The sequence below is a fragment of the Sarcophilus harrisii genome, chromosome 1 (assembly GCF_902635505.1).
Source record: "Sarcophilus harrisii chromosome 1, mSarHar1.11, whole genome shotgun sequence".
NCBI lineage: Eukaryota > Metazoa > Chordata > Mammalia > Dasyuromorphia > Dasyuridae > Sarcophilus > Sarcophilus harrisii.
The window spans coordinates 444,927,550-444,953,838 of NC_045426.1; the positions used below are offsets into that span (position 1 = coordinate 444,927,550).

Here is a 26,289-nt window from a genome sequence, read left to right on the forward strand (position 1 = left end):
AATATAGATATTCAAATAGTACTGTATTCAAATAGTAGTTTACATAATTCTTATGTTATTCCTGCAATAACCTGCCTTGAGGGTACTGGTTTTCAGCATTACAAACCAATAAGTTTTCAGTTGTGGGAACTATTTAGAACAGAGGTGTCATACAAATAGCCTGTGTTCTTTATGTAGCCAACAATTCTCCCAAGTGGGGTACAAAACACATTAAAATGTAATTGGGAACTATTTCATGAAATAAATAAAAATATGAGAAATAATAGACAACAATACGTTTTAAAAGTAAGTGAAAAGGATTGCAGAATCTATATATGGTTTAGTGTTCCCATTTCTATTTGACTTCAATATCACTGATCTTAGATATAGAAAGAGCAAAGAAAGCACACCAGAAAAGAAGAAGTTCTCGTTCACAAATAGTAACTAGCTGATAGTGTGGATAGGACACTGAAGAGAAGTCAGTAAGTCCAAAATAAGTCCTATCACAGACACTTTCCAGCTGTGTGACTCTGGGAAAGCCACAATCTCTGTTTCCATAGTTTCTTCATCTATAAACTGGGAATAATAATCATCCTCACCTCTCAGGACTATTGTGTTGATAAGATGAGATATTTATAAATGATTTTGCGAAACAAAGTTCCATGTAAATTCTATCTATCTATCTCTCTAAAACAGGTAAGAGACTAGGAAAATTCAGTGCTGCTAATGTGCTCCTCTAGCTAAAGAAAGGCTAAACATAAATACCTTAAACCCTTCTGAAGAGTAATCCAAAATGGGCTTCATCTACAGGAGCCAATCACCCTCCACTATGCTTAATGTTTGGTGAGCAGCAAAAATATAGAAGACAGGCTATGTGTACAAAAATATAAGGTTACGTTACTTCTAAAATTAGAATATTATGAATTATATTTTAAGATTATAATCTAATTTTTCCTAAAGCTGTTTAAATCATATATCTATTTTAACATATTAAGATAGTAAATAATATTTTCACAAATAATCTAGTAGAATCCAAATTCCTTAGAGAAACAGATTGTTTTATTTCTGTCTTGGCACAGTGCAAGTAGGCACTTCATAAATGTGCATATAATTGAATTTAAATAACATGACCTACTAACTTCTGTGTAGCCTATTTATTTTAGGGAAAGGGGGAAAGCTTAGGGCCCAGCATCAGGAATGCCTTATGTGACCATAACAAACCACAAATCAACAGACAGCTCTTTAGGGCTGTAGGTTATAGATCTAACAGGATTGCTACATTGATAAAAATCACAGGTTGTAAAATATTGGTTTGAATGAATATTTTAACTCATTCATTTTATAGCATCTTTTTATTAGATAAATTTGACACATTTTTGCTAGCCACTTCTATTTAAAACTTCTCATAACTCTTTAATAGGAAAAAATTTTGTTCCAGTGTTTATACCTTGTAATATTTCAACAGTAAAAATCTTGTCTTTTTACTCCTTGGCCAAAGGGACATGCAAAGACATTTTCTGGCTTAAGCACAGTGAAATATACACTGCATGAGATGCTGGGCACAAAATCTACAATCTAACAATTATGTTGAGGAAACTGAGTTATAGAGTCCCAGTATACAAAAGTAAACCACCCAATTAATACAATGTTAACCCAATTCCAAAATATTACAAGAGTATTGAAAATTGGCAACAAATAATATTGATATTCAAAAGAAATAAATATTAATTTCTGATCTAAACATATTTTCCTCCCTTGGCCATTTGGAATAGCCATGATAATATCCATTCATCAATTTCATACAGTTATTATAACTTGGATATTTTACAAATAATTCTGTGTTTATTTTATAAAACTTTCCCATATAGTTCTTTATATAACTCTGATCACTTTCCTGGCATTAATGTTAACATATAATATGAAAGCCCAAATATAAAAGCTGCAAAAATGTAACCTTAACATAACAATAGTGGTTAATATACCTTTGTAGCAAAGATTTTCTCTACAGCTCCCTCCAAAACTGGGTGGACACGCAGAACAGGGCCGACCATGCTTGTAAGGTGCATGGCCCCACCAGTTACCCCTTAAAGAGAAAATATAACTTACCAAAAGTTTAACTTACAATTGTGAAGAGTTGAACAACCTAATATTTAAAATTCTTCCAAAAGTCAATGTACTAGATTTTGTCATTTGGATCATACCCTTATCCTTTTACTCTACAATTATAAAATATAGATAATTGCCCTGCTTGAACCTTTGGAAAGCTTCAAAATAATCTGACTATATATATTCCAGTTATGTACCACAGGCCTGAATCTTGCCATGGAATATAGCTATATGTCATTGCTTGTAACAAAATCTGCTTACCTTAGAATTAAATTAGATATAATGTGGCTGTGTCATATATACAGAACTGTTTTCCAAATATTGTTTATGTTCCCTGTGAAATAATTCACATACTTCTATTGAATTAACATAAGGGAATGATTATGGAGCATAATACATACTAAGTAAAAGAGAAGAGATCAAAAATATGGCCTCAAATCATGGAATTTACATCTTCAAATTTTACAAAAGCCACAGCCTACTGAATCCAAGAAGTAATAATTTCATTTGCCTTTCAAGGGTCTATATTGTGTGAGCATGCTGAAAACATTTTAAGAGTACAAATGAAAGCATTTTCAAGTTTTAAGCATAAATTTAGAAATTCACTCCTGTTTCTATACTTACTTTGGAGAATAATTGCACACTAAATAAACTGCTTTAGGCCATATCTGTCCCCAGATGTTCATATTGTGGCACAAATTAATAGCACAACCTATTCTGCTACTTGTAGCCCAAACAACCTACATGACAGGAAACAAAGTTACATCCAATTAGATAAAGAACACCAACATTTCTTTGAATGAATTCCTGATTATGAGAAAAGCAATAATCATTTATTAATCATATAATGCTGATTGTTAATCAAGAGCTATTTGTTACCTTTGGGTTACCTTACCCTTCCTAAATCTGAAATTCCAAATTTGTATAATGGGAATGTAAAATAAGATGTAAAATGTGCCTACTTCTAAGAGTTGTTCTGACAAGCAAATAAGATGATAAATGTACGTGTGTTTTATAAACTGTGGAAGATTATATGGAAGCAGGGTTATAATAATTACCCTAGTGTCCAAGAACAATAAGTAGATTTAATGAGTGATGGACTCATCACTTTTAAATGACCTTTTTTAAAAATGATTTAGCTATAAGTGCTATTATCTGTAGATACATCACATTTTGCTACTTAAATTAAATGAATATTTTTCAGAAGAAATAAATGGAAAGTTGTAGGAAGCACCTCTGACAGCTAATTGTTTTTTGTTTTTATTTTTTTTTTTGGTAAGCTTTAAAGAATAGCCAATGTCATTAAAAACTGAAATGACTAGATACTTTTTAAAAATAGTTCAATCAGAAACTTAAATCAAATACACCGCCAAATGAAATTTCCTTTGGACCTAGCATAGTGCTGCCATTTGTTAGCATCTATGGGAGGTACTTAATGAAAGTTGATGGAATGAACTGGTCAAGAGTTACAGAAAAAAAAAAAAAAACAAAAAAAACAAGTGAATGAATAAAATAACCCTTTAATTTATTTTTGTCCATCAAACAGAATGTTCTAAGATTATAGAATGATTTTTATTAGGGGAAAGGGAAAATAAACTTAAGGATTAATTTTCTAATTTATAGGTCATAAAATTTAATAATATAGATGTTCTAGTCCAACCACATTTTATTTTATAGATCTACAAAGAAATGATTTACCCAAAGTCATAAAGTTAATTAGTAACACAACTGAAACACACACACAAATGTGTATGTCTATACATGAAACAAAAAAACTAGATAGACACACATATATGTATGTAGGTCTATAAAGAATTAGTACACTTTTATGCTTTAGCTTAAAATTGTACTGAGACATTTGGGATACAATATATAAATACACAAAAGTCTCTACTGGAAAATAGATTTCTTTACTATCAACTTAATATATTATTTCTACTAAATTATGTTTTTCCTTGATTTGCTCTTTTTCATAAAATTTTGTTTATTCCTCTTTTTTCCATAGTATTTTTGACTCTTGAACCATCCCTTATGATAAAGAAAAACACAGGCAAAACCAATATAGAAATCACATCTGATAGCTTATGCTGCTTTAATTTCTCCTACTTCCCCATAAATTTATCGATGTAAGTTGTGTGTCTTTCATTATTAGGTCTCAGAATGGATAGAGACTGACATTTATTTTAAATAGTTACAACTGCTTAGTTCAATTTTCATATACTGTGAGGGATTGGAGAGAAAATGGCCTATAGAAATATAGGCTTAGATTGCTTGCTTTAAACATTGGACAAAGAAAAGTCTAGACATCAAACTGATCAGAACAATGATAAATGAAAATCTTAGTATATTTTGACTATCATATATCTGATTTTGTTTAAATTACATTCTTAGGGAAAAAAAGAAATAAAAATTCTTGCTTTTGTATAAGTATCTAAAATAATTGAGAAAATATCAATTATGGTAAATAAACAATAATGAAAAGAGAAGTATATAAAATCCACATTAATCCATACATAATATGTACATTTTAAATTAGATCTCCACTATTTCAATAGCAATGAGTCAGGTGGTAGCAGTGTGGCAAACAATAGAAAAGAACACTAAATTTTGAGTCAAAGTACCTGAGGTTCAATTCCAGCTCAATTACTTGCTATCTTTATGAACCTGAACAAGGCAGTTTGCTACTATTGGACTCAAGGTAGTCAACTGTAAAAATAGAAGATTGTAATAAATAATCTCTGAGGATGATTCCAGAGATAATGCTAAGTGGTAGAACCAGGAAAAGAAACTAAATTCCCCAGTTCCAAATCTAATGCCCTCTCCACCTTATTATAAATTCAGTTACCTCTCCTAGAATAACACTGATCCAACCTTAGAGGTAGAGACTTAGTATGAAGCCAATAAACATACCTGAGTATAATGTGTGCAAACTGGACCAGAACATCGAAAGGGGCAATATGGGTTACATTCATGTGGATAAGGATAGGTAAAATCTCTCACTTCATCATACCATGCTTGCACATGGAATGTTGGAGGTCTGTATCTATGTTAAATGAAATAAGAATTTATTAAAGCTCCAAACTAAGTATGGAAAAATACATAGTAATATATTGTAATGAGTTAAATAGTATTAGAGATAGATTTTTTTGAAATAAAGTGTTTCCAAAAAAGTGTGACTTTATTGTCACTAATTTAACCCATATAACAAGGAAGCTGTTAGGGCACCATTATTATTACTTTTATATCTAATTTAAATTTAGTCCTAAGATTGTATTAGTTTGTAGATATGTGCTATGTTATGTTATATATATATATGTATATATATATATATATATATATATATGTTATATCTTCAATTTGTAATAATTAAGTTTCATTTTAAATTACCTTCCCCAGTGTGCCCCCAAATTCTGTCCAATTGATGGAAGAAGGCTTGCAGGTCCATGTTCCCATAAGCAAGTTTCAGCCCAGGATTCTGCAGATCTCTCCAGCTCTACATCCCATGTCTATAATTAAAAAAAAAAAAAGCTTATGTATATATGTGCATACATGAAGTTTGAGATTTTAGTCACATCTCATTGGTGGTATTCAGTTCCCAACCTATCTTTTGCACTGAGACATCACTTTAAATGTTCCAAATGTAATTTTTTTTTTTTCCCAAAGAGAGGTAGAAAGAAATTACAATTAGTAAGAATAAATGTTGAAAATCTTGATGTGTGATTTGGAAGAAAATAATTTAAAACTATATAAAGTCTTCATAATAAAAGAAGACTACCAAGTTTTCACCATTCACTGACATAATTCAGCAGGTAGGTGGCCCAATGTATAAGGACACTGAATTTGAATTAATAAAAATCTCAGGTCAAATTACACTTCTGATACTTATTACCCCTGTGATCCTGGGAAAGTCACTTAATCTTTATTTGCCTCAATTCCCTAATCTGTAAATCAAATAGTAATAGCATCTAACTCCCAGTGTTGTTGTGAGGCTTAAATAAAATAGGAGGTTCAGCATTTTGAAAATATTATGTGCATATAAATTCTAGTTATTAATAATGTTATGAATAACATTTTAAAATCATAATATAGAAAGACTAAAACAAATAATTTGGCTTTTGCTGATAAATTCATTACAAAATATTTTCCCAAGGTTTCGCTGTAATATATACATACATACACAAAAATAAACTTTTAAAAAATTCTAAGTTATTAATATAATTTATTTCTTGACGTGAGTTATTTTTACCATTGTAAATTGGAAATCAGTTAATAAGAGACTTTTTACATGACCTTGTTTTTATTATTAATTGAAGGATTTTAGATATATATAAAAAATTGAGGCTTTTGACACAATTTTGTGATTGTTCAGTGTCAGATACCTATAACAGATTTAAACTATGTACACTGTTAAATGCATATCTGATGAACTAAACAATTTATATAACAAGTATGATTTTAGATTGAAAGTTTTAGTCCCAATATAAGAGTCAAATAATCACTAGTCTTCCTGAAATGTTTCCTGTTAGTATGGTAGTGATCCAGTTTTCTAGAAAGCTATGCTATGGAAGTATAAGTTTCAGCATGTTCCACCTTAGATGTTTCAAATATAGGCCCAAGAAGCAATCTAAGTTTGTAAATCATTTCCAGACTGTTTTGTAGAGTGATGAACTTTTCAGTAACAATCATTCTTTAAAAAATCATCCATTCTGTCTAAGTGACATCAAGAAGGTGTAACCTGTATTACTTGAGAATTGCTGTTGGTTAGCCATTTTCAGTAATGTCCAACTCTTTGAGATCACAATTTGGGGTCTTCTTAGCAAAAATACTGAAGTAGTTTGCCATTTTCTTTCTCCAACCCATTTTACAGATGAGAAACTGAGGCAAATAGGGTTAAGTGATTTGCCTAGGATCACATAGCTAATAAGTGTCTGAGGCCATATTTGAATTCATGAGGATGTGTGTTCCTAATTCCAAACCCAGTTCTCTAGAGAACATTTGTACTAACAAAATCATAGATCATTGAAGTACTAGAATAAAAAAAAGCAGTATAATTCAAGTATTTGCAATTCACTGTGGTCTATAATCAAGATCCTAGAAATAGCAATTCTCTAGAAATCTCATTCAATTGCTATTCCATCTTAATATGATACAGGAAAAAAAAACAACATTTTGCTTATATCTATTTCTTTCACATATGAGTAAATAAAGTTGATGCCTTTTATAATTTTCTGCCTTTAAATTTCAATCTACAAATATTACAAAGCATTCTTTGCTTAAAGAATTTTTGGAATTTTCCTAGAAGATAATTCCTTCCCATAGAATATACCAGCAATCAGTAATTTATGAAAACAAAGTAGCTAAGGGATATAAAAAATAGAGCATTTGCCTTGAAGCAAGGAAGACCTGAATTCAACTCTGGCCTCAGGCACTTACCAAGTATGATCCTGGGTAAGTCACTTAACTCTCTTTGCCTCAGTTTTTTTTTTTTTTTAGTTTAGTTATTCATGTCTTTCATTCACTATTCCATCACCACTTTCTATCATTGTTTCTTCAAAATGTTTCTTATATTCAATTTTCAATATAATCCCCCTACATCCATTATTATAAAGATATCCATCATCTCACTATTGGATTGCAATAACAGCCTCATAACTTTCTTTCCTCAGCACAACTTCTTTTTCCTCTTCAATGCAGTGTGCTCTGGGCCACAAAACCAGTCTTCCTTCAGTAGCATTTTTACCATGTTGTTCTTTGGGTCAAAAAATGTCAGTTCCTCCTTACTTTCTGCTATATGCCTTTGACTGACTTTCAAGATTGTCCATAATCTGGAAGTATATCATTTATCCTACACCATTTTACATTATTTTCTAAATGTAAACTTTAGTTTAGTTTAGTTTAGCCTCTAAATATGCCATGATTATTCATATTTCCATGTACTTTTTTCTATCAGTTCTATCACCTTAAATACCCTTTCTTTTTCTAGCTAAAAATTGTATACATATTTGAAAACACAGTGAGATCCCATTTTAGGCCTTAATGGTCACTTTATTCTCTAGATTTAGAGAATGTTCACATAGGTGATATCTTGACTTGTGACTGTATTGGATTTAAGTGCAATGGAACAAAAGTCAAGATGACAGTAGATGACCATGGTAAATTTGATATCTAACCAAGCTCTAAGTGCTCCAAAGTCCTTGCTTTAGCCACTTTCATGGTCCACTACAACAATTTACTCTCATTCACCCATTCTGATGGGAAAAAGTCTTCAGATTCTTTTGGATAGATATCCCTTTAACTCAATCTATAGGTTTGAGGCTTATAGATTACCCTCAACTTGATTAAGTTGTTTTTGAAGGACTACCCTCAACCATACTTCAGTAAACCATCTCAACACAAATAGCAAAAGATAACCTAGTTCTTTTTCATCTACAAATATACAATTATATCAGTTTTTGATAGAATTGTTAAGTTCTTTTAAACTGTTTTTCAAATTCTATCATAGAATTCCTCTTCTGTTCTCATTCCATGACCTCTCTTGGAATATGACATTGAATAAAATACTCTATCTGTGGTCTAACTAGTCAAGAATGCAATGAGATTATTAACATCCTGTATTACTTGACAACCAACAGAAAGGTATATGGTATATAGAATGGTTTCTTTATTGGGAGTCAACTTTGGAAAGTCAGGAAAAGCACTAAATTGTTTGATAATCCTGGAATCTAATGTGAATATTTGTCAATAGATAAAATCATGGTTCAATGACCAGAATCTTCTAAAGTTTAAAACATCAAGGAAAAATCTTTCAGGCATAGCAGTTAGAATAGTGTCCTTTATAGCAGGCAAATTTCCATAACTTTAGATCAATTAGTTAATGATCACAATCCCTCCTGAGTCAGGCTTAATCTAAATAAGGGTTCCTATAAGGTTATTAATAAGTTATTAAGGTCCCTATGTATCCCAAGCATGCTTAGAGGGCATTAGGAAATGTTGTCATGGACACAACTGTTATAAACTTCATGACACAAAGTCATCATTTTGAACAGCTCTTTGTTGTTTTCTGAATCAGGAAATATCATTGGCTAACATGTAACACTTTTTGACCCTAAATACATAACTTTCTCAATTCATTGAAATATTTTGGGAGGATACAAGTAAAGGACTTTTGATTCTCTCATTCAGCTATTCTTCTTGAATGGATAACATTAATAATAATATATAAATCTTCATGAAAAAACTTTTGAAGAGGCCAATATCTATGACAGAACTACAATAAGCAATTACAGAGCTCTCTCTGAGTACAGAATAATCACTAAATAATCTTTGAATATGAACATTCTCCTAGATTTTCTTGATTTAAATCTGCAGTCTAATAACTGAATCAATCAACTATAACTTAAATGCAGTACAAAAATTTAAAGCTAGACTTGTATATAATAATTTTAGCTAAATAGAATAAATCTAAAGCAACAAATCCTAATCTATTTAATCCTAAAAGTCTACGATTTTAAAATATATAAATGCTGATCATATGACATAGGCAACTTTTTTCATTTTAAAAATACCTAAAAAATCATCAAGAGGCAAGGTAACTACAAAACTAAGAACTGGCAAGTGATTATTCATAATTTGGAGGTGAACTGGTAGAGAATATAGGCCAGTATCTCTGTCCCTAAATAACCCATGATTGATAATGGACTCATTTTAATGCATCAGCAGTACTTACAGATTTACTCTATATTAATTTATAATTATTCTAAAATTATTAATTAACAGTGCTAGAAGAGTCATTGAAAGTCCTCTGTCATTGTTGGTGGAGTTGTGAACGAATCCAACCATTTTGGAGAGTAGTTTGGAACTATGCTCAAAAAGTTATCAAACTGTGCATACCCTTTGATCCAGCAGTGTTACTACTGGGATTATATCCCAAAGAGATTATAAAGACCTGTATGTGCACGAATGTTTGTGGCAGCCCTTTTTGTAGTGGCTAGAAACTGGAAACTGAATGGATGTCCATCAGTTGGAGAATGGCTGAATAAATTGTGGTATATGAAAATTATGGAATATTACTGTTCTGTAAGAAATGACCAACAGGATGATTTCAGAAAGGCCTGGAGAGACTTACACGAACTGATGCTGAGTGAAATGAGCAGGACCAGGAGATCATTATATACTTCAACAACAATACTAATATGATGACCAGTTCTGATGGACCAGGCCATCCTCAGCAACGAGATCAACCAAATCATTTCTAATGGAGCAGTAATGAACTGAACTAGCTATGCCCAGAAAAAGAACTCTGGGAGATGACTAAAAACCATTACATTGAATTCCCAGTCCCTATATTTATGCACACCTGCATCTTTGATTTCCTTCACAAGCTAATTGTACAACAATTCAGAGTCTGATTCTTTTTGTACAGCAAAATAATGTTTTGGTCATGTATACTTATTGTGTATCTAAGTTATATTTTAATATATTTAACATCTACTGGTCATCCTGCCATCTAGGGGAGGGGGTGGGGGGGGTAAGAGGTGAAAAATTGGAACAAGAGGTTTGGCAATTGTTAATGCTGTAAAGTTACCCATGTATATATCCTGTAAATTAAAGGCTATTAAATAAAAAAAAAAAAAAAAAAAAAAAAAAAGAAAGTCCTCTGGTCCAATTCTTACTCAAATTATTCCTTTTGTTTAAGTAGCCTTTTTTTGAAGTCCTCCAATGAATACTCATTACCCACTCTATTTTTGGACAACTCTTAACTGATATGAAGTATTTTGTTATCTTGATTCATACTTTACCCTCTTGAAACTTCCATTTATTGATCTTAATTTTATTTTTAATGCCATACGAAGAAAGTTGATGCCTCTTCCACAGGGCTATCTTTCAACAAGGTGAAGATTGCTATCATGTCCTATCTAGGTCTTTTCCCCAGGTTCAACATTTCTAGTTCCTTCAACCAATCCTCCTATAGAGCCCTCTCCAGATTCTTCACTATCCTTTTCTTGATATACTTCAGCTTATCCAGATTCTATCCAAAATGTGGCATCTAGAATTGGAAACAACCACTTTAAATGGCCTCTCTATAAGGCTGAATGGGATGATCATTTTTCTCTTGATGAAAATATATCTCTATTAATGTAACTTCTACATTATGCTAACTGAGTTTATGGAAATACCAAAGGGAACCTTTTTCACATGAACTATTTGCTTACCATATCTTATCTAACATATATTTGTACAACTAATTAATTTGTAATCTGATGACTGCTTTAGTGACAAATTTTATAATTCTCAGGATTCACCTGCCTTGACCTTTCTGAAACATCTGATACTTGATCAACTTCAACTCATGAATACTCTTTTAGCTCTTGGATTTTGTAACCATTCTCTTTTTTGGTTCTCCTCTTGCCTTTCTGATTATATTTCTTTCTTCCTTTATGAATTATCATTCATGTCTTCCCCAAATCACAGATATTCCCAAGAGTCTGTTTCAATCATTCTGGAGTCTAATCCTGTTATTCAACCTATGACATATATGTCTCCAAGCTTTGAACCATCCACAAATTTACTCTCTAGGTGCTCAAAAAACAGAATGGACCAAGGAAGGAGCACCTAAATATCCATTACAGAAATCTACTACTTGATTGTGTGATTATTCTAGTAAATTATCTTTGGGCTAAGTCATTAAATTCCTTTCAAATGTATCTCAACTTGATGTACTTACACCTTGTCTATAAGCTTGTGAAAGAGTATCAAATGCTTTTCTAAAATCTGGATATAGGATGGCCCTGAAATTCTTTTAATTTATTTGTCAAAAAACAAATGAATATGAAGTTAATCTGACACATCTTATTTTTAATGAACATCTTTTTTTGTTTCAAAGTACTGATTCTAAATCATTTTTATGTCCTAATTATTATGTCCTGTCCTTTATTCTGTATTAAAATTCTATAAGGAATCAATGTTAGCTTTTCTGACCTATGGTTTAAAATATTCAGCTTCTTTCTCTTTCTTTGGACATTAGAATGCTACTTATCTTTAATCTTAGGAAACTTCTCTTCTGTTTCAAGATACTTCAAAAACCATGGACAGCGAGTGATCAAATGCATTCAAAACTCGATCAAATGACCTGGTGCTGTTCATCCTTGCCTGATGAGCAAAATGCTTTTATCTGCTAATTTGTCTTATATTCACCATTCCTCTTTTATCCTTTTAAAACAAATGGTTCTTATTTGAATATGATCTATTATGATATAAAAACTATTTGATCACCTATTTTGATAGAGAAAATTCAAAATATGTCTATCCTTTGATACATAAACAGAATACTTTAAATAAAGTTTTATTGAAATATTTTATAAAATTTTGAGACAATAATGGTATTTGCAATTTATTTTTTTGGTTACATATTAGGTTACATTAGGCTAAGATTACCAGTAGATTCTAACCACTTCTATTTAATTGCAGTTTAGTACCCACCAATTCCTGCTTAAATGTAGATTTGCAAATTCAGGCAAAATTTTCAGAAAGATTTTTTTCCCCAGTTCCTCACAAAAACTTATTTTAAATCCAATGTAGCTCTAAATATCATGTCACAATAGATATTGGTCATGAATGAAATTCCCTCTCTTACCTGCATATATAGATCATACTTTATAAAAATAAAGTATTTTTTCAAAATAAGTATTTGTTAATCTCTCTGCCCCCCATAATATTTTTCCTAAAAACCATCTAATTTAAATAGAAGGTGCTATTATCTTCTTTTTTCAAAATACCTGAGACAACACTTTAAAAATTAAACGCACACACTCCCATTACAGCTAGTGATTTTGGTAGTTATATACCCAGAATTGGCAAATTTGTCCAGAGGTCAAATCTGGAAGCTGCCTGTTTTTGAGTGACTTGAGGATAGTTTTTATATTTTTAAATACAATAAAACCTTATTTAAAATGAAAAAAAACTATTCTTAGCTCATTGGTCAGACAAAAACTATTAACCTTAATTTGCTTACCCCTGATACAGACAACTGCAAACACTTCTAACTTCAATAAAACATGAAATGTTATCCCTCATGACAAGAAATACACATTTTGGAAATGTCCAGAGTAATTCCTACTTATACCATTACTGGCTGGCCAAAGAACCAGAAAATAGTCAAAATTTTAATTTTTAATAGATAAAGATATAAATGGTACAGTGAGAAGAATGCTGGTTCTCTATTCAGAATCTCAGTTAAATCCCATATGGAATACTTATTACATGTGGGACTTTGGCTATATCTCCTGGATTAACTTTTCTTTTTAAAATGAGTAGATTGGACCACAAGGCCTAAAGTTCCCTTCCAACTCTAACTCTATGATATGATTCTCTCATGTCTCCAAAAATGGTTATCACTATACATTAGCAAGGAATAATTATTAATGTGAATGTTTTCTTTTGTTCCTCTTTCAATGAAAGACTCAAGATAATACTTTACTGGTTCAGTTTACAACAAACCATATGTTTCATCATTGATGCATATAATATAGAGATATACATGCATGTGTGTATATACATATAGATAAATACATATTACTTATACATATACACAGTATAGGTATAATATACTGAATCATCTGTATGATATCACCATATCTCTGAATGGACCTAAAATCTAATAGAGAAGGAAGCAGCTTGTACATTAATGACTTTGAAAAAAAAAGATAAATGTGATAAGGAAAAAGAGGATCTCTTCACTGTTTGCTACAAGAAAATTGAAGAAGGTAAAAATACTTTCAACCAGGGTTTAAAGAAAAATGAAAGAAAGCTTCATAGAAGAGATAGAACTATAGTTGCATCTTGAAAGAAGGAATTTAAACAGAAGGATAAGAAAAGGAGTTGGGCATAAAGGGACAGTTAATCCTATCCAAAATGTATAGAGTAAGCAAAAGTATGAGAATAGGAGAGGACAAATTGAGAAAAGGAAACAATGCTCAGTCTAGGATATAGACTACATAGAGGTAAGGTTTAAGTCAAAATAAGAGGAACAGGGGAGGGCAAGGGTTAAGATAAGGACTTTATGCTCCATTTGGTACACAAGAGGAAGCCACTAAAATTTTTTCAGGGATGAGTGAATTGATATGATCAGATTTGACTAGACATTCATGTTACAGAAGGATTAGAAAGTAATACAGATGGGAAGGAATAAGGCCAGTTTTCACGTAATTACAATACTCTATGCACGAAGCCATGGATACCTGAAGTAGAGTAGCTAAAATAGGAACTATAGAAGAAAGAAAGAAAGAAAGAAAAAAAGAAAGAAAGAAAGAAAGTTGTATGCTGAAATGAATATTCTTCATAATTTAATAATAGCCAATAATAGTATTTATATCTTTGCTTTAAGGTTTCCTTAATGTTTTATTTTTATTATTTCATTTCATCTTCACATCAACTCTGAAAGGTAACTGCTATTATCATCCCTATTTTCCAGATGGGAAACTGAGGCAATCAGGCACTGCTAATGTATGAGCTATTTAGATTGTTGTCTTTCTGATCCTTGGACAAAACCACCTAACTGCCTTTGAAAGCTATTACTTTTGAAATCTGACCTGTCCTTAAAAGGTAAGATAAAATACCAACTTCATTTTCTCTGATTTCTTTCTACTATAGTCAGTCAAGTCTTTTCTTTTTTATCCACCACTTATATTCCTGGAATCTTGCAAATAGCTCTTTACTCTAATGAAATTAAACACAAATAACAACAATACAAATTATACATAGTTATTTCTATTCATTGCTCCTTCTCCCAAACAGATCTTAATTCTATTTCAGCTTAGACCCCATCTTATCAAAACTGTAGGTATCTTATAGCATTGAACATAGAGCTCTGTATATAGTCCATACTTAATATTATCAAATTATAATTAAAGCCAATTAATAATTTATCTGGAAAGTGGTAATTTTTATAATTCTTAAACCTAGTTTTTCTCCTTTAATACACACATCCATTAAAATGTATACTAAAGAGAGAAGACTATTTTGTTGAGGCTATAATTTTTGTTTGTTTGTTTTTGGACTTTCTTTTTCTCTCTAATACTATCATAGTGCCTAGCATAAAGCAAATTAAATAAATATTTCCTGATTTATTTGAAAAGGGTAGCTTTAATAGTAAGAATGCTTCAAATTAGTTGTCTTAACTTTAAGAAAAAAAAATTTAAGTCTGTGATGAAAAGAGAATAATTTTTACTGAAAATACTATCATAAATTTTATTATCCTCAAGTATTTTCACTAATTTTAGCAGTCTGAAATAATATCATAGAGACATAGCTGAAAGTGCTGGGACAGAAATATTTTGTTCCAAATAAAAACTGTGTAATATCTGTCCCTTTTAAATGTAAATTCTTTGATGGATGATTCAGCTGACAATAATAAAAGAAAATTCATTCATGTAAATACTATTATACTGATGGATCAATGGGCATTTTAAAACTGAAATTACTTGAAAAATGGTGAGATATTTTAAATGTGAATATCTCAATATCAAAGAGCCTTTGGATCTATGATCCTATACCCTTGCTCTCCAAAGGTTGTAAAGTGTTCAGGGCCCATGGATGGAAACTCCATCAGAGAAAGGGGGAAATATCCTACTGGTAGATATGCCAAAATGGCCCTGGGCCTGCATACACCACCCACACATGTTTCTTTTGGCAATAGAATGTTATGAGATTTCATGGCCAACAAGTCATCTGTGGTGAAAATATTATTTCCACATTGGGGAAAATACCTCTGGCAAGATTCCACCACTGTCCTAGAAATCTACACCAAAGAGAATTAATCCATAGTAAATAACTTGACTCTGAAGATGAAGTTTGCTATGTTAAAGACAGAGAGAAATGATTGCCTGGCATAATGCTTTTTTGATCATTTGTTTAAACATTAAATATGAGAATTTACCCCTTTCCACTTAATGACACTGTCTTGGAAAAAAAAAACCATGATGCTATGCCAGAAATGAAATTCTTACAATAAATAATTGTTCTTCAAATAGAGAGACGTATTTCAAGTATAGTATTACATTGTTTGCAACTCATCACTTTTAACTACTGATGACCCCGTTAAAATGTAAGCCTCTTTTAAAGCATGCTTTAAAGTAATTGAGAATAGTGCCATGTATTATTATACACTAATTCAGGAAGCCATATAAAAAGAAAAGCAATGAACCAGAAATCAGGTAAAAAATAAAAAGGGATATAAGCCTCAGCTCCATCAAGAATATGAATAATGAATAATGCAATGAAAAAACTGCAGTTTTAGCTCCTTTTGAAGCAGTTAAGTGGCAAAGAAATTACAATGCCAGACTTAGAGTCAGGATTCATCTTCCTGAGTTCAAATCCCGTCTCAGACACTTATTTGACAGGAGACACTGAGTAAGACACCTAACCTCCATCTTCTTCAGTTTCCTCAATTACAAAAAATGAAGATAACTCTCAGAGTTGTTGATGAGGTTCAAATAAGATCATATTTTTAAATGATTATTTAAATGATTTAAATGATTATCAGTGGCTGGCACATAATATACTGTTAATAAGTGGTTATTCATTTCCTTTTTCTCCTTCCTTTTCTAAGATCTAATAATATATATTAATGACCTAGTGGAAGTAGCATGCTAGAGTGTTTTTATTATTATATATCAGCTGATTGCAAATATTACTTCTGACTATGTTTGATCCTAAAGGTTAAGTAAGCATTACAACCTCCCTTCAAAACCATTTCATAGAAATTATTTACTAAGTCACACATAGGTTGTAATCTACTTTGATATAGAAAACTTATACTAAGAATTCCTCATGATAAGAAATCTTACAGTTACATTATAAAGCACAGATCATCAAGTGGGTCATAAGTATCCTACTCACCCCTATATTTCTTAATACTCTATGGATGTAATGTCTGTTAATAAAACTATTCATGAGAATGTAAATTGAGGATTCTAAATTATTTTTAATATGAAAGCTTTACTGGTCCTTTTTTTTTTTCTCTTGACAGACTCAAAAGGATGATCCAAAATAAGTATATTTAAAAGGATTATGACTTTTGTTTGGCAAAGTGAAAAAAGAAAAACAACATTACCAAGCATTCTTACAAAGGTTAGATATATGATGAACTTATGTAATCAACCTTATTATCAGTAATTTAATGTTAATTTAGTTGGAAAGATATTACACCTCAACTCTAAGTTCTATGAAACATGGAACTAAAAGTGCCTACTTCATAGAAATGTTGTGAGCATAATATTTGTAAAGTTTTCCCCCTAGAATGGATGAAGAAAAATACATTACACTCACAAAAGAATCTCATCATAATTCTTGACTTGGTTCATAGAAATTAGATGTGGAATGAACCTTGGAGATTAGTCTCTCATTTTACAAATGAGGAGTAAAGTGTTATCATGCTCAGGGGTACTTAGAGACTGGGCAATAAAGGAATGATCTCCATTAGTGCTCTTTTCATTATTCCAAAAGTGCCTCTACTCTAACACAAGAGAATAGTTCAATAAGTAGAAAATTTCTAAAAAAAATCTTATTTTGATTTCTGAAATATATAAACAAATTTAGATGCTCTCAAAGGCAAATTTTTGTTAAAATGAACTCTGAAAGACAGTTTGTTTTTTGGGCTACCATACTTTGAAATACAATATAACAAACAAAAAAGTGACAAAATTTTAGGAAGAGTTAACTGAACAACTGAAGGGATACAACATTAATATTTGTTATGTCAAAATATAGAATATGAACTTATTAATCAAACCCCATAATAACAAAATTCTAAAACAAATGATTCTCTCCTAAGTTTAAATGTTAGCAGAATCAAGAAACCAGTGCATACTATAGCATTAACAATGAAAAATATGTCTCTCTCAAAGATGTAAAAATTGACCGCTGCAATGGCCAATCATCATTCCAGAGAATTCATGAAGAACTCTAGTTATTTGCAAAGAGATGATGCATTAATATGCAGATTGAAAAACACATTTTTGGATGTGATCAATGTGGGAATTTGTTTTCTTTTATTATGCTTATATGACATAATGGTTCTGTATTCTTTTTGTAGTTGATTAGAGAAGCTGAGAGGAAGAAAAAATTCTTGATGATCAAAAATCTTAAAATTATTTTTAAAAGAATAAGTTAAAATATAATAATTTTAGAAAAACATATTTTTTTATTTCTGTGGCAGATGTTAGGTAGTTTGATATACTAAGAGGTTGTAAATAAATTCCAGAAAGGATTAGATAAATTCATAATGACAAAGTCGTAACTATTTACAAGGGAAAACTAATATTGTTCAGGGCTATTTCCCAAACTTTCAAGAATGATAGCAATAGGGTACCAATAGGGTCCGTCCAAGATATATCCTTTAGCATATTTAATCTAGATTTTGACAGTATATTTTCAAAGGACAAGGAAAAAAGCAGTGCTGCTATCTTTGAGATATTGACTTTACTCTCAAAGAATCAATTGCTAATGTGAATCAATGCATTTATACGGTCTTAATAACAGATATGATTTCTACCATAATATCAATGGTATTCTCAGTAAAAGCATAGGGGTAGTTATGATATCAGTTATAATACTTCCTTGAAATGCTTGACATATTAGGTTCTCCTTTAGACACAAAGGATAGGGAGAGCCAGGCTTGTAGTCAGGAAGATCTCAGTTCAAACCCAGTCTCTGACACTTACTATGTGACCCTATGCAGATCACTTAATGCTGTTTAACATAGTTTCCTCATCTGCAAAATGAGCTGGATAAGGAAATGGCAAACCACTCCCATGTCTTTGCCAAGAAAACCTGAAATAGTGTCATGAAGACTCAGTCACAACTGCAACAACTAAATATAAACATCCTTCTTTAAAGGGCCCATTCTGTGGGCCCATTATTGATTTGAAAAAATAATTATGGGAGTTATATGTGGGAGAGCTATCTTTCTTCCTCTCATAGTGATTTTAACTAGAGTTAAAAATATCCCTTGCTTTATGGACTAGTTGATTTTAGTAAAGCAAAATATGAAATAAATTATTTCAAGGCAAAATCTATTTTCCCTCAACTGTCTTTTTTGTTTTTTGTTTTTGTTTTTGTTTTTTGCTGAGGTAACTGAAGTTAAGTGACTTGCACACGGTCATACAGGTAAGAAGTATTACATTTCTGAGGCCAGATTTGAATGCAGGTCCTCCTAACTTTAGAGCTGGCAGGTACTCTATTCACACCAATTAGCTGCCCCTCAACTGTCATTTTTAAAGTAAAATGCTAATATATATATATATATATATATATATATATATATTCCCTTGAAAAATTTCCTGCACTAAATGAATTTACAATATTTTTAAGAAAGATTAAGATCAAGGATCCCTTCATGGCATGCTGACATTATAGCAATGGGAACATTTTCAAAACATTTTTAGAATTTTACAAGATATTTCTCACTGCTGGATTTCTCCTCTATCATGGTGGGTCTCCAAATTTTTTGTCCTTTCCCAGTCCATACCATAGGAATTCCTCCCATTATCTAGCAATCACTGCACCCATTAAAATAACTAAAATTACCTTTAGTCCTATTCACTTCATTGTTTAATATTTTATGATTTCTAACAAAACTGAACTGTAATCACACAACTTTGCCAACATGTCCTAACATCTATTTTCTTATGTAATACAGTCTGAAAATTTATCTTAAAAGTCTTCAAGTTCCAGTAAATGAATTTCTATATGACTTTATTCTTCAGAGTTTTAAATCCTGTTTAACAGGATCATTAAAAAACTGCTATATTACTACTAAATAATTGATAATGAAGTGACTTCAAACTAAACAAATTAGTTTCTCTTTAAGTAATGCTATTCTTTGATTAGCGAAGAACATCAATGAGCACAGTGTTCATATAGCAGGCATCCAGCAAATACATTTAACTGAATTAGTAAACATTATTTTGACTTATTTTATATATATAAAGATATGTGTGTGTGTGTGTGTATGACATCTTTATTTATATGTATTCCTATATTGCGTTAAACCTCAATGGGAGATAAATATTTCATTCCTTAAAAGTATAGGATATATTTCAAAATATATTAGAAAACAATAAAATCTTTTAAAATCCATTAAAATAATCAATGAAATACTCTGTAGGTTTTAATAAGCGCAGAATAAAATTCTAAGATCTGGATTCACTAAGCATAATTTAATCATTTCTTTTTTACCTTTTTCCTTCATTAGAAACATACCAATGAAAAACAGTGTCAAAAGGGATTGAATTGATGAGAGGAAACAGGGTAATACACAGGCTAAACTTTCACAGGTTTGGGCAGATGCCATATTGAGGCAGAGGTTGGACATAGCCCACATTGGCACATACCAAGGTCAGCTCACTAGCTATGGCATTCTTAAGTTTCTAGGATTGCTTGGTGAGTAGTGAAGCACAAGAAGGAAATGATTTCCACAGTAACTTGCAAATATCCAAGTTCTAAAAGAGCTATCAAATGTATCAACATGGGTCCTGGGCTGATTTCAATTTAATTCAACAAATATTTATACATGACTGGCTATTTGGCTTACAATAGAAAGTTAACTAATAAAAAGAATAGCGAACTGGGAATCAGATGTCTGTATATCCTTGAAAAATGCCAAAATTCTAACCCATTTCCTCCAGGTCTGCCATAAAAGAAAGGAAGAGTGAAATATATGCCAGTCAATATCTTTCCCAGCTGGGAGACTGGCAGTAGGGTTTTAGAAGTGATGGATAAGCAGAATTGTCAATAGCAACTGCCACTTTAGTATACCTGGCATAATTTTGATAGTATTTATTTTTAGATTCAGGTCTATCACATTATCTACCTAACAAATCTATAACCTAATAATGGGGGAAGAAGAACTTAGAAATTCAGTGTTAAAATCAGAACTCACAATTTAATTTCAAATGTTTATTTTTTAAATGTAAGATTATTATTTCTACTTAGTCATAAATTAACAATTTATACATCAATGGACTCAAAACAAGTCAAAACTGAAATGGTTTCTTTCACCATCTACAGCACCTTTATCATCTGTCCCCATCATCCAAGTTCATTACTTTTAAAATCATTTTCATATCTCTCTCTTATTTGTCATCTGCATCCAATAAACTATCAATTCTTTCCCTACAAAAATTTATTTTTCTATTCAATACCATTGTAACTATCTTATTTTAAGACAACATCACCTAATTTCTGGATTCTAGCTAGAACCATTGAGATGGGCTAACTGTTCTAATCTCTTTCCATGAAATCCATTCTACATATTCTTTCAAAAATTTACTTTCTCAGTAGATCATGACATTCTAAATTCAACAGTGGTTCCAGAACATTCATCATAAATGTAGCCCTAAGTCTATTTCTTGTTTCTTAAGATTCTTGCGATGGAATATTTTGATCTAACCAAGACAATTTACTTGCTGTGTCCTGAAAAATACAAACTCATTTATTACTGGTTTATTTAATTTCCTTAAATTCCTCCCTATAATCTGGCATCCCTTCATTCAAAATGCAATCTAAAACCTATAGTCTCCAGAAAACCTTTTCTGATTATATGAATTATTCATTCTGTTATTCTATATCCCCTTATTTTAAGTGTAGTTTGAAAAAAATCTAAAGTTTCTAAAGTTTTTACATGTATGCTTATCCAGTCTTTCAAATTATATTACATCTTCTTTAAAAATAGCAATAAATTGCCTATTTTTCTCATGTGTTGTATTGCTAATTGGATTTCAGATCACTGCACTGCTGTGAGTGCAGATCTATCTTGATTACAATTGCAATTGAGGGCTTAACTGTGACTAAAATGAGTTCTATTTTTAAAATGATATTAGTAGTCATCCATGAGGTTAAAAGTGGATCATAAGGTAACTAAAATAGATAATATTAAATATATTGCACTAGATTTAAAAATATAATTACCATTGAACCTTTGAAATAAATGAGAGATTAAGTAACTAAGAAAAATAATGTGTTCACAGTAAATCAACACTTGTAGCTATAAACTTATTTGGTATTAATCCAAAGTATCTCAAAACAAACACAACTGCTGTTAGACTCTTCCTTAACTTTGTAGTCTGGAAAACATATTGCAATATTAAAATCTGCTCTTTTACTTTACTTTGCCAATGAACTCCTCTGTAGACAAATTAATGGCCAAGTCATGGTTCCAGAGCTAATAGTATCTAGGGGCAACACAACATAAATCCTGTCTGGTTTCTGGATCTCCATTTCAAGGCTAGGATAAAACCAGTGAAACTAAAAGAGAAGTTTATATAAACTTCTTATACCAGACTTCATTCAAAAGGTATTAGTTAACTTTGGAAGTTTGCTACAACATACACACACACACACACACACACACACACACACATGCTCAGAGAGAAATATTTTTTTATAACTTCTATGTTTGTGCAATATAATAGGTTATAGTTTATAACCTATATTGAGATTTCTGGGATCATCTTTGCAGATGTTTTCCTCAACCTCCCCTTCTACAATCTTCTTTCAATTAGAAAGCAACTAATTCTTCAAATTCCCAAAAGCATTGTAGGTACAAATAAAAATGAATATTCCTGCTTCTCTTTACACTGAAAAGAGTATTCTTCGAATTGTATGATAAAATACAAAATAATAAATACTGTGCTTTAAGATTCATCAAATAAGCAGAAAGTTGAGCTAACACTCTTCATAAAAAATTTTAAAAAAACTTGGCTTTTATTTTCAATACATTAAAATAGATAACATAGATTGGTGTTCTTGGCTGAGTTTTTCTAAATGCTATCTATTCTCTTAATGGTAAATCTTTTTAAGAAAAAATTTTAAGCAAGATTTGAATCCTATGTGTTCATGGAATTTGGTTTTAAAGTCACTTTAGGATGACTTAAACACCTTTATCTTCAGGCCTTAACAAAGGTCACTGAAAGCCAGCCTACTATGCTATGATTTTAAATGAGTAATGTTGATGTCCTGAGAGGTCACTGAAACCAAAAACAAATTCAAGTCTCGTTACCACTTATTATTAGACTTTTCTAATTCTAATACTATCCTCTAGCTAATAGTAGTCTCTTCGGTAAGTGCCTAATGCTCTAAATCACTAAGGTACCATGTAATTTCTTAGCCAAAAGTAATCTTGTGACTTTAAAATCTATTCCCTAATCTTCTTATTTTGCTGTAGAAATGGGTTAAACATTTGAGAGGGACATAAGAAAAATCTGCTTTGAATTCATAGTTCAGTATTTGATGCTTTAACTAAAGTATTCTCATATTACAAACATTTGCAAATCAGATACTGTAGAGATATATCAACATGGCACATTTATAGATAAACTTTCCTTATAATCTATTGAATTTTTATCAGAAGACTTGTATTAGTAACCTAAATCTAGAAATATGTATGTGTTCACATTCATATGTTACATATCTGTGTGTGTGTATTTCCCTATTACAGGGCCCCAACCTTTTTAAATGTTTTAGTTACTGTAAAGTCTTATGGAACAATGCCTCTCAGGTCACTAAATAGAAATGGGACAGTTGCTCAGTGGCTTTAGATACCAAAGACTCAAGTAATTTAGCCAATTAAAACTTATGCCATTCATTTTAAAATTTAAATTTAACTATTGTATATGTATGTAGTCATTTGTATTACCTCCATATATATAGACATATAAATATATGTATATGTATGTGTGTGTGTGTGTGTGTGTGTGTGTGTGTATCAACATAGAGTGGAAGTTTACCATAGAAAAGTTACCATACTTCTTACAATGCAGGTAAATACTGAAAATTAGCAAGTAACATAGGACATTTAACTGTGGTGCTGAAAGAAAGCATCTATCAACATTTTTTTTTCTGTGAAAACCACTCACAATATGTCCTTACCATATATTCCATATTAGAAGCTGGTGGATATACCTGACTTCTTAATTTATTATGAAGGTCCAAGATACTCTGCATATCATTGTCTGTGATCGCCCTTTTCCCTCTTTGCTTGGCGATCCACCACTCACCATCTTCATCCATGTACTTTTCCAAAAGTTTCTCCAAAACTGTTGCATTGGGGACAACCATTGCTGGAATCGCATTAGCAATGAATAGCAATGAAGTTATTCTGAGCCACTCTTGTGCTGCCCACTTCATTGTGAATGATTTCAGGATTTCCCTAGGATAAACTCCAAGACAAAGTCTTCCTTCCCCTCCTTTTTGACTCTAAAGATATGAATGAGAGTTCAATAATTAAGGCAAAAGTTCAGGATGAAATGACTTTTAGTTATTTTTTTAATTATACAATAATTAGAAATGAATAAAAGATACCATTGTAAGGTGAAGTAGAAAGGGACACTCATTATTTATGGTTTCTACATAAATTATCCTCCTTTATCATAACTTTATATAAATGTAGGTTTCACATATACATAGAAATCCATTTTGTTCAGTTATGTGCCAAGTTGTGTATCATTAAGTCAGTTGTCCTCTAAGACTAAAAAAAACTAGAAAAAATAATAAAGTTTTAATTATAAAACTTCAGATGACACAAAAAGGTGACTAGGGTACCAGTGAAACCCAAGATTATGATCATTTGTACCATCAACCAAAGTAGTTTTAAGAAAAGAAGGAAGAACAAAAACAAGAAGACCAAGAACAAGATCTAGAACAAGAACAAGAAAAGAACAAGAACAAGAAGAAAGAAGAAAAGGAGAAGGAAAGAGGAGGAATGATTGGATGTAGTTTGTTGTTTGGGGCAACTCTGAAAGAAAGTTTTGAAAATAAGTGTAAATCCTTGGTAACAATTATCAAAAACACTGAGTTTGGGGGAATTGGAATGAAAAAATGTCACTCTTCTTTCTAAAGAAATTCACAATGCAATTTTTACATCAGTTACATGTGCATTTCAATTGTACTACCTACAACTACCACTACCATCTGAAAGAGCAGAAATCAGCACTGCTTCTTAACCACGTGTATCGTTTCTTTCCTCCCAAAAAAACAAAAGTCCTTATGCCCTGGATAGTGTGTTCCTCTCCCATGGCCCAACACTGTTTGCTCTTGGGTCTCTGGTGTCACAAGCGCAAGCTTTCTCAAAAGCAACCAACCAAAATTCGGATCCCCCTTTTCATCTCTATACTCTTCTGGGAGAGTTCCTCGTATAAACAACCCAAGGGGTAAAGAGCAGGACAAAAGAGGGGCCGGACACCCACACTTTCAAAATAGCAACACTCCTGGAAGCCTTTCCTTTTCTTACTTTTCAAGGACTTTACCCTCCCCATTGCCTTCTAATTTCCTACAGATTAAGTATCATGAAAATATAAACAAACAAACAAAAGAAAAAGTAAGCAGGAAAGTATAGGAAGACGCTACCTCCACATTGTACGTAGGATATATGACAGGGAAAAAAACAAACAAAAAAAAAAAAAAACCTTACCTCTCCAGCGTGATGTCCACAGTTAGGAGCTAGAGGCTGAAACACTGTGCGCCTGCCTGCCTGCCTCCCCCAACTAGAGCCGAACTTTCCAATTTGTTAGTAACCCAGATTGAAGACCCAGAAGTGACTGTGATGAAGGTTGCTTTCTTTTAGTGAAAGCCAAGGTAGGGGCTTTTCGCTGCGCAAGTCGAGGAAGAAGTGGAGCGCCCTGAACCACTTCCTTAGCAGCCTTGGAAGAAGTTGATTGAGAAGTGAAGTGCTCAGATGTCCAATGTCAAGAGTCGGAGCCGAGCCAGGAGTGCTTGGCTTGACTGCCAGGGTGCTCACCTCGGTCTTTTGGGCTCTTTATATCTTGAGGGCCCCCGGGGAGAAAGCGAAGCAGGGACTGGGGTAAACTCGAGCGCCTCGCTTCCCTTCTTCCACTCAAGTTCCTCAGTTCCCAGCCCCTGCTCAGAGAGCTTCTCCAGGGCTCCTTCTTGCTCCAGGACATTTATCCCAGGCTGAGGGAACGTGCACGTGACGTGCACTCACCCTCTTTGCCCACCCCACCCCACCTCCACCTCCACCTCCACCTCCACCTCCACCTCCACCTCCACCCCCAAACCGGGCCCTGGCAATCTGCCGGCCAGCCCGTCCGCCCGCCGGCCTGCCAGCCTCAGGGAGCAAGGAGTTCAGTCCCTCCTTCGCGGGGCAGGACCTTTTCTTTTAGCTTCCGACTGGTTGGTTTGACTGTGAGTTAG

General features: G+C 32.1%; 1 protein-coding gene across 1 annotated transcript in view; it reads right to left on the minus strand.

Annotated features, from left to right (window-relative positions):
• CRISPLD1 (cysteine rich secretory protein LCCL domain containing 1) overlaps positions 1 to 26,085 on the minus strand; it is a 47,885-nt gene extending 21,800 nt beyond the window's left edge. Inside the window, exons 1-6 of the mRNA XM_003759697.4 lie at positions 25,550 to 26,085; positions 24,010 to 24,336; positions 5,473 to 5,591; positions 4,996 to 5,128; positions 2,710 to 2,825; positions 1,962 to 2,062 (exon numbers count right to left, since the gene is read on the minus strand). Coding sequence (XP_003759745.2) covers positions 1,962 to 2,062; positions 2,710 to 2,825; positions 4,996 to 5,128; positions 5,473 to 5,591; positions 24,010 to 24,267 — 727 coding nt within the window. The 5' untranslated portion in view covers positions 24,268 to 24,336; positions 25,550 to 26,085. The remainder of the gene's footprint in view (positions 1 to 1,961; positions 2,063 to 2,709; positions 2,826 to 4,995; positions 5,129 to 5,472; positions 5,592 to 24,009; positions 24,337 to 25,549) is intronic.
• Between the last annotated feature and the right edge of the window lie 204 nt (positions 26,086 to 26,289).